We start from the raw sequence: 15644 nt of genomic DNA on the forward strand, positions 1-15644 counted from the left end.
CATTATGGCCTTTGGGGTTGGCAGGTTTAAATGGTTTTACTGATTCAGATTATTTTTATGTTTGTTATTGTTCAGATTTATTTATTTACTTTACTCTTCCTGCATGAAGTAGATTTACAGTAATATCTTCCTCTATATTTTTTAGCAGCACCCATTTCTTATTAGAGCCAAGAGACCAAGCATCAGAAATATTTGCCCTTTCAGAGAGAAGAGAACATGAATCCATTTCATTACTGTCACGCTGTGTTGAGAAAACAGAATTTTTCCAGAAGGGACTTTTTAAAAAACCTATATGCAGCATTTAAAATGACAATTACAAGGCCAATATGCATTAATTGGCTTCCATTTAAAGAAGCCTGAAAGCTTCCTCTCTGAAGATAATAAATATGCCAACATTTCTATCACCAGCATTTTGAAAATTAGTAGGAAAGGATTTAAGGCTTTAAGAATAACCTGTCACTTCAGGTCCTGAGTTCGAAATAATTAATTTGCACAAAAATACTACATTAAAATACAATTAAACCAACCAAAGCCAGCATATGCAGTCCTGAAAACAAGTTTTCACACTTGACTTGACTATCAAATGCATTTCCTGACATGTGTACTGAATTTCATTTTCTTCTCTTTTGTTTCTCATTATTTTCTTTGGCACTCTCACTGATCAAAGAGGTTTCCTGAAAATGGTGTTGTCTTATTTTTCCTGCTGGGACTTTGCAGGTACTCTTATACTATAATCTAATTCCACAAGCAAAGGATTAGCTCATCAATGCTGGATTAAGCAAATAAGAAGCAACAAGGAAGAAAAATATCATTATTCAATCTCACATTAAAGGACACTTAAAAACTCTACAGAACTAAACAGACCTTGTTTTAAATTTTATTTTTTTAAACTGGATTCACCAGAAATGCCCTTCTTTATTGTGATTCAAAGAATGAATGCTTATAGAATAACAATGAAACCTCTTTCACAAGATTTTAATTTTTAATTTTGGTCTTGGCCTAATCAGTGCTTCTCAATTATTTTCTGTTACACTGTCCCTAGGAAGAAGTAAACATTTCGCGCGCGCCCCAAACTCTCTGCTGGGACGACTGTTTGTAATATTCAGCACGTTTTTGCTGAAAAAACCCTCCCTCAAGTGTCTTATCAGCGTGATTGGGATGTAATGTGTTTAAGTGACACCTTATTTGGCTTCATGTTGTCTGCTGCTAACATTTTTAGACACAGTAAACATACTGATCTTTCTTTGTCTCCCACCGTAGTTGCTGTAAAGCCAAGTGCTACATACACTTCATCATACAGTATTTCCTTATTTTAGCTTACAGGAGATTTACATTTATTTCATTATCTCCGTCTCTCTCCTCTTTCCTTTTCATCCCTGCCATATTTTTTCCATGGGGTCACTTAAAGGTTTGTTATTTGCACTTCATATCTCCTGCTCTATTCTGTGTGCTATTGTTCAGTGCAAAACCCTACTCCCTATGGCAAAAAAGCACATTCCCCCGGGTCATGCAGCCCCTCTGGGATCGGTCTGCACCCTCCCGAGGGGGAGGGGGGGTGCCACAGTATTTGAGAAGCACTGGCCTAAATACAATACATTACAAAAGCTTCTATTTTATTTATTATTTATATGTTTTCTGATCCAGACATTCAGATATTTAAATGAAACTCACTTGCAAGAAACTTTTGTTCGGTCAGCCACCATGGTCCACTGCTGCTGATTTGTAGAAACTTCAATGTAATAGCTGTAGCTTCTATCATCACAATCCCAGAGAAGTAACCTGAAGGGCAGATAAGGAACTTAAACATCACCTCTATATGGAATTTTGTATTAATAATTGAGTTTTTAAATGAATTGAAGAATATTTGTCATAAATAACATGTTATTATTTAGCTTTAAATTTTCAAGAGCAAAAATTTGAATATACAAGTAAGCCTTTTAAATACAACTAGCCCTCAACTTACGACCACTATTGAGCCCAACATTTATGATGTTAAGTGAGACATTTGTTAAGAGAGTTTTGCCCCATTTTACAACTTTTCTTGCCACAGTTGTTAAGCGAACCATTGCAGTTGTTAAATTGGAAATATGGCCATTAAGTGAATCAGGCGTCCCCATTGATTTTACTTGTCAGAAGGTGGACAAGCAGGTGATCACATGATGCCGGGTCACTGCAATCGTCATAAATATGAACCAGTTGTCAAGCATCTTAAATGTAAATCATGTGACCATTGGGATACTGCAACAAATTAGTGTGGAAAATGGTCATAAGTCACTTTTTTCAGTGCCATTGTAACTTTGAACAGTCACTAAATGAACTGTTGTAAGTCAAGGACTACCTGTACTATGGATATGTTTTTAATAATTTGAGTTTCTGAAATTATCCCACTTCAGATTTCCTAGCTCACAGTAATTCTGAAAAAAAATAATCTTTCAACTACTATGCACTGAATGTATCAATTTGTTTTGTATATATGTGGATTAGTAAGAAGTGCTTTAGATGCCTTGTTTCTTGGCAGCATTTTTATGAAGATGGCCCTGATATCTTCTCAGAATTCCAAATACTGTCATGTTCCTTGTACCCAAAGATAAACAATTTAATAATTTTCTACTAGGAAAAATAGAGTGGATAAGCATGTGCAATAGCAATGACCAGCTGGCTGGTGCGCATGCTCATGCAAGAAAATGAAAGACTATTTCTTCCAGTTTCTGGCACTGCCACATGCACAAAGGCCAGCTGGTCATTCATTTATTTAGTATTTATTTATTCGACTTCTATGCCACCCAATCCTGAAGGACTTAGGGCAGCTTACAATAATATAAAAAAGTACAGTTAACAATAAAAAGAAGTCAAGTACAAATTAAAACAATAACCCCAGTTAAAACCCACAACTCAGCAATCCAATCAAAACATACAGATCATTCAATATAATTTGGCCATGAGAGATGTACAATTCATGGCCCCAGGCCTCCTGGCAAAGGCAGGTCTTCGTAGCCTTTCAGAAGGCCAGCACGGTAGGGGCAGTACAGACATAGGGGCGCGGGGGGGGGAATTGGTTCCACAGAGCCGGGCGGCCACAGAGAAGGCCTTCCCAGCGGCCCCGCCAACCTGCATTGCATAGTCAATGGGACCCATCATCATGCGCACATGTGTCCCAGAAACACGGAAAAGGAATCGGCAATGCCAAGTGTGGCCAGGCAACATGGCTCTGTGTGCTACTTCAGGCACGTATGCCATAGGTTCACCATCATGGTGTTAGAACATCCTTCTTTTTGAATTTTCTATTTTTTAAGTTTAGAGAGCAATGATTACTTGAATAAATGGACACTTCAGTTTAATAAGCAAATATTAATTAAAACTTATGAGAAAATATGTTATTTGCATTGGCAGTTATAATCTTCTCAGACTATTTATATTTTATATGATGAATCACCTCCTCCCTATTAGAGTCTCCTTGTTTCTATTCAATTGCTGAAAAAAGTATTGCTTCAACAAGATCATTTCATCCTTCACTAATAGCTATTCAAATGCTTTGTTTTAATGCTGAAGGACTGCTGTAAAAGCTGGTGCTTTTTTTTAGGAAAGAAACTTATTGTTTGAAGGAAAATAACTACTGATTTAGAACTGGGCTTATTTTATAAAAATATTAAATGTGATATAAAAATAAGAACTGTAAATCTTTTAATATTGATTAGGTTGATATACTTGGCAAACAAGATTTCCAAAACCTACTGTAGAACCCTCTATATAAACCTGTGTGTTATTAATAAATAATTTTAAGAGCCAAAGTAAAAGAACTCTGAAAAAGATACTTTTAGTTCTCATTAATGCTGAGTTTCTGCAAATTAAAAATTCAGAGCTGATTCCATTAAAATTCCCCAAAGCAGCATTCCACATTTGGTTAGAATAAACATCCAGCTATCTAAAGTTCTGCTTTCTCACTCACTGGCTTTTTGTTTAGCACAAATGTCTTTTGGTTGCTTTAAGCAAAACTGTAGCTAACTTCCTTATTAAAAAATCTGTCAACTTAAGGATAGAATCTCAAATGTGTATTGAGCTTATAAACATGGTTGTAAATCAATGCAGAAGTTTTAATTATGGGATAAATCTTTTGAAGAATTACAAGTACTGAAACATAAACATGTAAAAAAAGGAAATAATCTAATTAGATTTTCTAGTGAAATCATTTTTTATAACTGGGGACTCCACAGTTTCCTTGAGTCAAATTGACAGAGTTACAGAAATTATACAAAAAAAAATCAATTATTTTGAATTGAACATCAGTAGATAATACAATTTTGCTGCTTATTTTGCCTTAATTTTGCCTTAACCAAAAACCAACTTAGCAGGGGACAGAACAAAAAGATTATGCATATATATATTTATGTAAAGAGTAGAATGGTTGATCATGACAGAATATTTATGCAGTGTTAACAAAATGATAGATAATGTATGCAATGCTTCAAGCTATTTTAGTTTCTTGGAAATATGCCAATTGTGAAAGACTATAAATATTCAGTCAGGTAAAAAATGCAATTTATTCCAAAATATGATGATGAGTATAAAGTGTCTTGTAACAATTTAAAAATTACTGATTTATTATAGCCTAAATTTTTGTGAAGAAGAAATTTTTTCCTCAATTGGCAAGAATGTACATGCATGGGTTAAGCTCAGAGAGCAATAAAAGACACCACACATAGTTAACAATGAGTAATTTGTAAAACATAAATAAATAAAATGAATAAAACAGAATGTCAAACCTAAACTCAGTAACAATTCAATTAAATGTTAAATACAGGCTGAATAAATATATTAACTTTTCATAAGAACAAAATTAAATGAACACCTGCATCCTTCAAAGGAATGCTGTGGTATATTAAACTATTTTGCTACAAATTTCTGAATGATGTTATTCCTTCATTAAGATCAATGCGCATAATGCTATCTATTTACTATGTTGAGCATCATCCATTTTATTTTTTGTGGAAAGATAGAATATAGAGCTAATAAATGAGAAAGGTACCACAGTTTTTTTCTTTCTTGAAAAATAGACTAACATGGCTATTCATCTGACTCTTTATGTTCAAAAAACTGTTATTTTATTAAGAAACAAAAACACTACATGTCCACCATCTTTGATAACCCACAATAATTTAACATGTATTATTTGCCCTTTTAATTTATCACTACAGGTATTTGTCTTCAAGATAACTATTCTTCAATATACATTGTTGTATCCAGTGTCTAAATTTCTTAAAACTTCAAAGGAAAGTAATCTATAGTAATAAAGATCTTGAAAATGCACAATTATGATGTGATTGATAGGCTAAGGTCAAAAGAAAATAAAGGGGGGGGAGGGGCAAAAGCATGTATTTCCATATATATTCGGAAATCTTCCCTGTAGTACAATGAACTAGCTTATGTTATCAGTGCAGCTCACTTTCATCAATATCTAAAATATTAAACATTTGCATTCGTAGCAGCAACCTTGTTCGCATTTTATTAATTAAAATAAATAACAATGACTCTAACAAATCCACTCACATTTTAGAAAGCCTCTCTGAGCCTATCCTTTATGGGGAAACATGTATACCTGTTAAAAAAAGTGAAGCACAAGAGCTATACCTTTAAAATGAGGATAGTCATAAAATTAATTTTCTTTGGTTAATAATCCCAGTTCTATACTATGGCTTATTGAGCATAATATTTCTATCCCATCCTAATATATATATGTGATTGACCAAGAGGACCATGAGGTCTTTTTCTGCCGTCAGACTTCTATGTTTCTATGTTTCTAAGAGTATATTTATGTATGACTGATATTTTTCATCAGTGAAATTTGGCAATTCTATACTTTCTAATATTCCACTAGTCTCAATTTACCTTCAGATTTCATTTGAAAGTGTTACATAGAAGTCCTGCTTTTAATAGTTTGCTTTGGACCACTAGTCCTGCAGGTTTATCTATTTCCAGAACAAGAATTTTTATTTCTGTTGAATGTTGTCTAATTATTCTGAAGAAGTTGAGATGCTGAGAAAATATCCTTGAATAATGTTTCTTGAATATTTAAATACATAAATCTTGGCAATAATTTTGCTTTAACATCAATAATACACTTTGTAAACTGCCTTTTCTTGCCTTTGTGAATAATGATAAAATTCCCTAGGGTTATCTGTATCAAAGATAAAAATGCAACATTTTAATCACCTACTGAAATTATTTCTGAAATTGTATGTGCTAATTGTACTTTAGTAAAGTGTGTCAGACTTCACACCAGGCCCAGTAATAAATCTTGACTCCAGATGTTTTATTTTGCAATCAGGACATTGCTTATAGTGGTGATTCACAAGCAGGTAAGTTGTTCTATTGCACACAGGACTATATGCAGAAATCAAGCTTTCTACATGTTTCATCCAAAGTCTGAATTCAAGGTTTATTTTCTTCTTGCTTTTACCAGTGTGTGAAATTACACCTTGAGATTAGGAAATGAGCTTTTTCGTCTTTTTAAAAAAATTCTGTCTAGTTGAAAGATCACTAGTTTTATTAACTTCATACTTTATGCCACCAGAAGTTGTCTCCTCCCCTTTCCTTTGATCAGATGCTTCTTCCTCTTCCTCTATCTGATCAAGAATGGCTGGAGAACATATTGCTGTTTTAGTTTCTTCTTCTTTAGCTGAAGCTAATGAACTCTCTTTCCTTCCATGACATTCTGCTTCTCTCTGTGTGTCTGAAGAAGTCAAGTCAGCAGAAAAGGAAGGATATCTCATCTCTTCCATTGCATTTCCTTGTCATGATTTTCCTTTCCATTTTAAGAGTCTCCATCTCACTGTCACTGTTTCTCTCTTGGCAGTTGTTCAAATGTCCTCCTTCAACGTCCTCTTCCCAGAAATATTGACAGGTGATGAATTCTGAATGTTCAGTCCATCAGGTGATTTAGGCTTCTGAGGGCACTGAAAATGGAACTGCCAAAATAGATAAGAGGAACGCACATCATCTGCTAACTTCCCATGAATATTCTGTATCTGGGTACCCTTTTCCATGAATCAGATATTCCTATTTGCTTTCCTTGTACTGACAACCCAAAATAGATTCAACTTCAAACTGTTTCTCTCTTTCAAGTTGGGAGGAAATGGTGGAGCAGAATTGCATAAGGAGGTATAATAGGAAGGGGGAAATGGAATTTGCTTTCAGTGTGGCTGGAAGCTATAGATAAAAAGCTTCAGGGCTGATTTGTGTAATTATGGAGACTGGTTCAATAAAGTTGGCTTCCAGATTTGTAGGCAGTTGTTTGAAAGGAAGAACTCTGATAGAAAGCCATATGTGGCCTGTAACAGCAGCAGAGTTTTCTAGTAATCATGGTCAGCACAGCAAAAGGTCCGCAAGGAGTTAGGCGGCTTAGAAATTTAACAAACAAACAATGTAGAAGGCTTTCTCATGACCCAGCTGTTTCAGAAAATACTAACAATTCTTGGAAAAAATGGGAGGCTTTTGAACTTTGGACAACTGGGAAGCATTTGGCAGCTAGTTTAAATGGTTCCTGTAGGTGACCTGAAATGGTGACATCTGAATAACAGTATGACTATATTATCAAAAGCAATTTAAGATCTGACCATCTCGTCAGTTTACACAAAAAAGGTATTATTAATTGTTCCTTCATGTAATTGCGTACAAGGGGCAGAGAACAGATGAATTGTTACATCTTAAAAATGAAATATAGTTTGCAAAAATGAGGTGTTAAGTGTAGATTCCTATTAGAGACATGATTGGGTAAACAGTGGTTTTCAAAAATGCTCTTTAATAGATGAATTGTTTTAGGAAGGAGCTTACAATAAGAGGAGCCTTTTTAACTCCAAAAATTGGGTGTTCAGAGCAGGGGAAGGATTTCAAGCCTCAATAGAGATCAGCATAGGGCTATAAAATAACTAACCTTCTGTCTTACCTGAAATAAAATATCCATCTACTTACTGTGTGAACTAGAAATGTAAATTAATTTAAGAGGAGAATTGTTCTCATCCAATCTGGTGCTGTAAAAGATCCACATTTCTGTTTGTATATTATCCAAATTCCTGAGATCCATTAAGACCTTGATAGTATATTCCACTCCTTGGAGAGCATCTTAGTTCATAGATTTGTTGGTATCATCAAGAATCCATTTTTTTCTCAGTGGTTATGAATTATCTGGGCCTTGAAGCTGTAAAGTTGTCCCAATCCACAATATTTTCACTATCATGTTTTACAACTAAGTTAAGACTGTTTTGTTAGAATGCAGTATTTTGTTTTCAGCAAATATGTTATTTATCCTTAATGCATACACGATCTTATTGGCTCTTGAAAAGGTCTATTTTTGCAGTAAGAAAAGCAGATCTGGCACTATTTCCAGGAGCCGGGAGACATGGCAAATCTGGGGTCTCTAAAAGTCAATGTGGGCAGAACAATGACCACTATTTAAAAAAAAGTGTGGCAATCAACTGAAGGATGCCATCTATATGAATATATTTTCAATGTCAAGCAGTTTGAAATGTAAACATTATTTTCTCCTTCATTTATGTAAATTTCTCTCGTATGTTCACCATTTTAAGATGAAACTATAAGAAACAAAAAATAAAGAAAGCATAATTCCTTATTTAATCATAAGGAAGTGATTTTTTTTCTTTATGCCTCTCTATCACAGGTATACTATGGTTAAATCCTTTTGTTTTTAAAAAGATTATAATAACTTACAAAAAAAGAAAAATCTTAAATTCTTTTTTAGAGTTGAATATTTTGCAATAGTCTCCAAACCTTTACCACACATCTTTAAGAAACTTTCCCTTTGCCTTCTCAAAGACCTCTAAGCAATGCACATTTGTCTTTGGTCTTATTACACAAATAGTGTTATTTTCCTCCAACCTGCCCCCATACCAAAACTTTAAAAAAAATTCAATTAAAAGGGAGGTAGCAGTTGGTCAGAAGTTATATACTAAGCATCATGAATACCCAGGAAGTTTATTCTAGGTTGTTTTTCTCATTTGACACATTAACATTTCATTTTGTTCACATTGACTCATAGATAAATTTTGTGGAGATAAACAAATATTTCATCAGCTCAAGGCTATGCAGATGTAAAAATCACACGGCAATATAAAATAACACAAACTGGAGGCATTCTGATTCTGATGCTATTCTCAGCACAAAATAAATTGATTGCCCTCAAGTTATGTCACTATTTTCATATAAAATGTGTCTATATGCATATACAGACTGGTTTGCTTTCCAACTTAGGTTTTGTATGTTAAGAACATTATCAGTGCATGAAAATATGAACTTTTCACAGCAGCTACCGGGAGGCATGAACTATTTTTACATGAAAAAAGAAATCTTACTGAATTGATCCAATCATGTATGGCTGTGCCAGCTGTACAACAATAGCACCACTGCCTAGCTGATGGCATGTATACCCGGAATCCCAGTCATAATTCTTTGTGTCTCCATTCAACAAAGCATTGCGGCTACGGCTGACGCCCTCAATCACGCTGGCGCAATCTGCAACTGTTGCAACATTCTCAGTGGGAACTGAAAATTAAAATACAAAAGAAATCAAAGGAAGGCACAGGCAAGTCAGTTCCATCAGTTTCTCTACCTGGGGAAGAATAAAAATAAGCAAAAATGTTGCTAACATACAGGAGAACATGGATACATTTCAGAGGCAAGATTAAAAATGAATGAGCAATGAGTGAATTGTATCAGTGAAGGCCAGAAATCTTTTAACTTCAAACTAGTTGTACAACAAAACATTCAGCAAACAAACGTTTAGACGTATTGTAACAATTACTGTGATTAACAAACTTGAATTATGCATTTAAAATCCATAATCAAAAATTGTTTCGAAGATGTAGATGAGGCTAAATAGGGTGTCAATGAGAGAAATAAAGAGACCAATAACCATCATCCCAGACAGGTAATAGAGTTAGCCATAATGTAAGTATGGTTGTCAAGTAGTCCTTCTGTTACTTTCCAAGTACAGTATCAGTAAATTTCTATTGAATCAAAACATGCATTGTACAGGTAAAAATGCATACATCCCATCTGTACAGTTTTTAGAAATAAAATTCAAGATAAGATGCAGCATAATTAATCATCTATTAATTCATCTTATTTTTCTCATATTTCCGATTGATATTATACACCTGAAGATTTTTTTAAAAAAATTATACTCCTCTCCTCTTGCATATATAAGGCAAAATGAGGAACATACCAATATTTTCTCCTATTTTGCTCACAAGAGCAATCCTGGGAGTTCAGTTGGCTGAGAGTGACTGATTGGGGATTGCCTAAAGTGGCCAATCACCAGTCTCCTGGGTTCTAAGCTGGTACCTTAACCACTACTCCAAACAACTTTTACATTAAGAGGATTTCACTCATAAATTAATTTAATCAATCAAACCTGATGGGGAATGTTTTGATTCTAAGGTATTCCTAAAACTTGCTTTTGTTTAATTAGTCTCTTGTCTATATGAAAACAAGCTATATTTATTAAAAATGAACTATTTATGAGTAATATTGTCCATAATGATTCCTAATACATGCCAAGGAAAAACTTGCTGCACTATTCTATACAATAGGATATTAGAGATTAATCAAATAATTTCAGCACACAGAAGGTATCATGCTCTTTCAGTTCCCAAGAGAGGAATGCCACTCCCCATTTGAATGCTCATTATGGTCTTTCATATCTATCTGATAAATGTATTAAAAACACCATCTGGAAGGGATATCATTCCGTGAAGCATTTCAGGTTTTTTGGTTCCCTTGGCTTTTCCCTATGGTATTTCTTTCTCAATCTGTGTCACTTTGTTTAATAAAAGTGAACTACCAGAAACAACACTGTCTTGCTTCTGAGGAGGGTTTTTTTGTCCTTCAGCTAAATATTATACGTAACAGGTTATAAAATGGAAAACAGAATATGGATTATATCTTATTACATATTATTTTTGCAGAACATATTTCTTCACAAATTGAATATACCATTAGAATGGCACGTTAATATAAATACACCACATAAAGAAACAAAATGTTTGTTTTAATGTTTTTAAATTCGTTTTATGGTTTTACAATTGTAAGTTTCCCAGAATAGTTGAGGAGGGCGATTATAGAAATTGAATAAATAAATATATAAAAATTTCAAAATAGTAAAAAATAGGTAGATAAATTGAATAAATAAATAAATAAATAATTTCAAAATAATAAAAATAGGTAGATAAATTTCATGTTATTCTTTCTGGCCTATATTAGATAATCCGACAATCATTTTTAAAAAAATCAGAATATTATTTACTGAAATATTTTTTCATTAACTGGATTTTATTTGACTAAAATTTCTTATATTTATTTCAATACATTAAGCAAATACTTGAAAGGACACATTTTAGACAATGGCTGAACTATAAATTCCATGAGTTATCGAATTCTATGTCTTGTTCTGTACACATTCTGAACCTTCTTCTATGTTTTACATGTGAACAGGAAAGCACAAGGTTTCCCCACAATGTCTGACAATTTTATGATGATAAAACTCTAAGCTGTTACCCTCAATATCTATTTTAGGTTTATTTCTGTATATGACAAAACAATTGGCATTCTTTTGTTATATAATTAAAGACCAAAAAGAATTACTGTATTAACCTTTAGCACATTCTTTTATATGGAATTGGCAGAAATCGGAAATTCAAGAAATATTGATAACTGCTAACTCAGAGGCAATTCAATACTACTGGTTGTAATTGGATAGACCGAATAAATGGAAAAAAGTAGAGATAATCACTCTTAAGAACTGACAGAGGAAGACCACTAATCACCCTGAGATAATGAAATCGTTACAATGGAGAAGACATCCTTATTAAATTGATACAGCATTCTAACATGAGCTAACATGGGATTGAATATCTAATACAAGATAATGGAAAAGAAAGCTGATATGGCACGGCAATTTCGACTGGTACTAAAGCTGCCCTCTTCTGAGTTCAATTTAGTTGTTATGTAGAAGTGGAGGATTCTAGAAAATAGGAAGAAATGATTTGGTAAATGCAACGATATAGGAGATAAGTTAACTGAATTTTACTACGATGGTTTTATGGCCAACGAAATCATGCAACATCAATGCAGATTCTACACATAAAGTCAATATGACTGAAATCAAATAGATTGCATAATACAAAATAAAAGGAGAAGTATAATCCAGTTACTATTTTTAGATATATAAAAAGATCTTAGGCTCTTAGGGTTAAATACATGGATTAAAGTTTAAAGAGAGTAGGTAGATTATTTATTTATTTATTTATTTATTTATTTATTTATTTATTTATTTATTTATTTATTTATTCTATTTTTATGCCGCCCTTCTCCTTAGACTCAGGGCGGCTTACAACATGTTAGCAATAGCACTTTTTAACAGAGCCAGCATATTTCCCCCACAATCTGGGTCCTCATTTTACCCACCTCGGTAGGGTGGAAGGCTGAGTCAACCTTGAGCCGGTGATGAGATTTGAACCGCTGACCTTCAGATCTACAGTCAGCTTCAGTGGCCTGCAGTACAGCACTCTACCTGCTGCGCCACCCCGGCTCTTGATAGTAGTAAAGTACAGGTAATCTTTGAGTTACAGCAGTTAATTTAATGACCATTCAAAGTTACAATGAAACAAGCGGCTAGTGACTGTTTTTTCAGTTACGACCTTTGCAGCATCCCTATGATCAAAATTTATATGTTTGGAACTGGTTCATATTTATGCAGTTGCTGTGTCCCAGGGTCATGTAATCATTTTTTATGATTTTCTGACAAGCAAGTCAATGGGAAAGTAAGGTTCACTTAGCAACCAAGTTTGCTTAACGACTGCAAGTGATTCACTTAACAACTGTGACAAGAAATGTTGTAAAATGGGGCAAAACTCATTTAATAAATGTCTTACTTAATAATAAACATTTTGGGCTCAACTGTGGTTGTAAATCAAGGATTATGTCCTGGAAAACATGGAAGGAACCATGGAAATATATAATGAGAATCATGAAAACTGATCTAAGAAAGTAAAATCCTAACCCTAATTCGATGACGAAAAAATTTAAACAATTTATTATAATAGTATTTGCACTCACACAGATAAACATGCATATGCATATACACAAAGAGAAGATGAATATGCTGAGAAACAAAAAGGATATTTTGCCACTGAATCAAGACTTCCAGTTTGAAGCAAGTATATGGAACGCTATCTCAAGCAAGGATGTCAAAAATTAAAGGAAAATAGCAATAAAATTAAATTTTATTTTATTAAAAAAAGATTAGAGCAGGGGTTCCCTACCAGGGGGGCTATGAGACGATAGATATTAGAGGGTGTGGGAAAACTTGGGTTTAGAAGTTTTAAAACTGTAGTTTATACGCATAATTATATGCACATAATTATTTACTTTTGTAAGGGGTGCGAGAATATATCAGAAGTGTTCGAGGGGTGTGGTGGAGTATAGAAAAGATTGGGAACCCCTGGATTAGAAGAATCATGTGGGAAAACTTTCAGCTAAGCAGGGATACTCAAGAATAATTATGGAAGAAAACAGTGGCAAATGAAGTTAAAGACCAAAGGAAAGACTATATGTAATCCCTTTACAAAAAGGATTATACATTTAGAGAAACACTGAAAAGTAGAAGTAAAAGAGGTAATAAATCAGCAAATAAATCAAATGTGAAAGTGTCAGACACAGATGAAACATCCACCATTAATAGTTGCAGGAGATGCTATTCAAGTATTATCCGCTCTTTGACAGCAAACATGGAAGAAGACTGTGTAATTCAGAATTTGGAAAAGAGTAGTGTATGTATAACTATCTGGATGCAACAGAATGTGTCAATAACAAACTCATTGCACCAATCTCTTATGTAAGAAAAAGAAATGCATTGGAAAGACCTTTAAAAGGAGAAAAGAAAACTGAATGGCAAGAGATTCATATAGAGAAGAAATTAAATTGCTCAAAGTGTCTCTAACTAAGTGAAAGATAGAGCAATATTTTACAACACCAAAGTAATACTACTAAGAAATTGATTTGATTTTTTTCCTTTTGTTGGACATTTAAATGATTTCTATAATAACCACTACTGAGCAAAAGAGAAGTGAGCATTTATTCATTTTCTCTTTTTCCTGACATTTTAAACCATTTCTGCCAGGCACAAAAAGATACGCAAATGAAGCCTTAGTGATTCATACATGCTAGTAAACTTTCTCCAGAGGATGTCCAAGGACATTCCATTTTTTATATCCACTATTTGGTCTGCAACCATTATTCACTCTTCCATCTCTTCAAGTACTATGGAACTAGCATAAAGAAGGGGTTATAATTTGGGCACCTGAAAAGATAGCGATTTTTAGTGGTGCCTATAACTATATAAACTAAACGTTGCCTTCCCAAAATATCTAACAAATGATAAACAGTATTTTTAACACTGCACCAAACATTTTATGTGATAAAGAGTTATTTGATTGTTTAAAGTTAACAAGAAGTTCCTTTTTTTTCCCCTAAAGCAAACTGAATGTATAGAGTTTAAACGAAATAGAATGGAATTATTTGCCAATTTGTGGAAAACTTTCTAACCACTATCTGTGGTTTTATTGTGCTATAACTACAGGAAACCACATCAGAGATTTCCAGAATTTTGAAAGTAAAAATTGCTACATAGAGTACAGAAATAGTAAAAAATATATAAACCAAAAAAAATATGTACCTAAGTTTTTAAAGATGAGGACTGATTTACACCATCATTAAATACAGTACTTCTCTCCATAGCATTTTTTATTGTAAAACATCATTGTTCCTACTATATACTGTACATTTATAGTTTTCTATACATTGCTTCATATATTATATGCACAACATTTCTCCTTCCTTGCAGGTTTGTGCAGTGCTTTAGATAAAATTCTACAAAGCTACTTCAACACATTCAAGATGTGAATGTAGCACGTATCTGCAACTATGTTTTGGGGGGGGTGTTGGTGGGGGTTGGTGGTGGTGGGTGGATTGCATAGCTTCCCTCAAAAGTGTAGTTTTGGATCTAAGATTAAGCACTCTTTAGTATTATTTCTTTGTCTTTCTTGCCATTGTTTTTATATAAGAAACTGTATTGTTATACCGTTTCTCCCCCAAAACAAGACACTGTCTTATATTTTTTTGAACCCTGAAATAAGTGTTTGGCCTTATTGCCATGCACTCAAAAGTCCGATTGGGCTTATTATCAGGGGATGTCTTAGTTTGGGAAAAACTGGGTAGTTCTACTGTTGTACAATATAACAGCCGTTGAGGGTTGTTGTTGTTGATTTATCAAAAATTTTGCTGTAGTCTGAAGTCTAAACCCAATTTCCATGCCCAGATTCCTTTACTTTTTTTATTTGTTCACTTTGTTGTCTTCTGAAATGGAGAAATACAATGTCTCCTCCTTACCTTTTGTTTTGTATTCTGTTTTCATCAGCAACCCCTAGTCTACCTAGCTATTCTGTTCAGATCATTCCTTAGCACTTCTTCATGCCTATGTATCTGGTAACTGTTGTTATTCTTCGGCATGTCATAGATATCAGAATACAAAACATAAATATAGTAAGAAAGTAATTTTCTTTTCTTGATAAAATAAT

At 33.6% G+C, this 15644-nt stretch overlaps 1 protein-coding gene across 4 annotated transcripts in view; it reads right to left on the reverse strand.

The window, feature by feature from the left end:
• The window catches only part of BTBD9 (BTB domain containing 9), a 170414-nt gene that overhangs the window by 45651 nt on the left and 109119 nt on the right, over positions 1–15644 (reverse strand). For all 4 annotated transcript variants that reach the window (XR_011557492.1, XM_070734259.1, XM_070734261.1 and 1 more), the window contains exons 8-9: positions 9363–9552; positions 1672–1779 (exon numbers count right to left, since the gene is read on the reverse strand). Coding sequence is in view for 3 of the 4 variants with exons in the window: in XM_070734259.1 (XP_070590360.1) it covers positions 1672–1779; positions 9363–9552 (298 nt within the window). In the remaining variant the exon portion in view is untranslated. The remainder of the gene's footprint in view (positions 1–1671; positions 1780–9362; positions 9553–15644) is intronic.

Source organism: Erythrolamprus reginae, chromosome 1 (genome assembly GCF_031021105.1).
Source record: "Erythrolamprus reginae isolate rEryReg1 chromosome 1, rEryReg1.hap1, whole genome shotgun sequence".
Taxonomy (NCBI): Eukaryota; Metazoa; Chordata; class Lepidosauria; order Squamata; family Dipsadidae; genus Erythrolamprus; species Erythrolamprus reginae.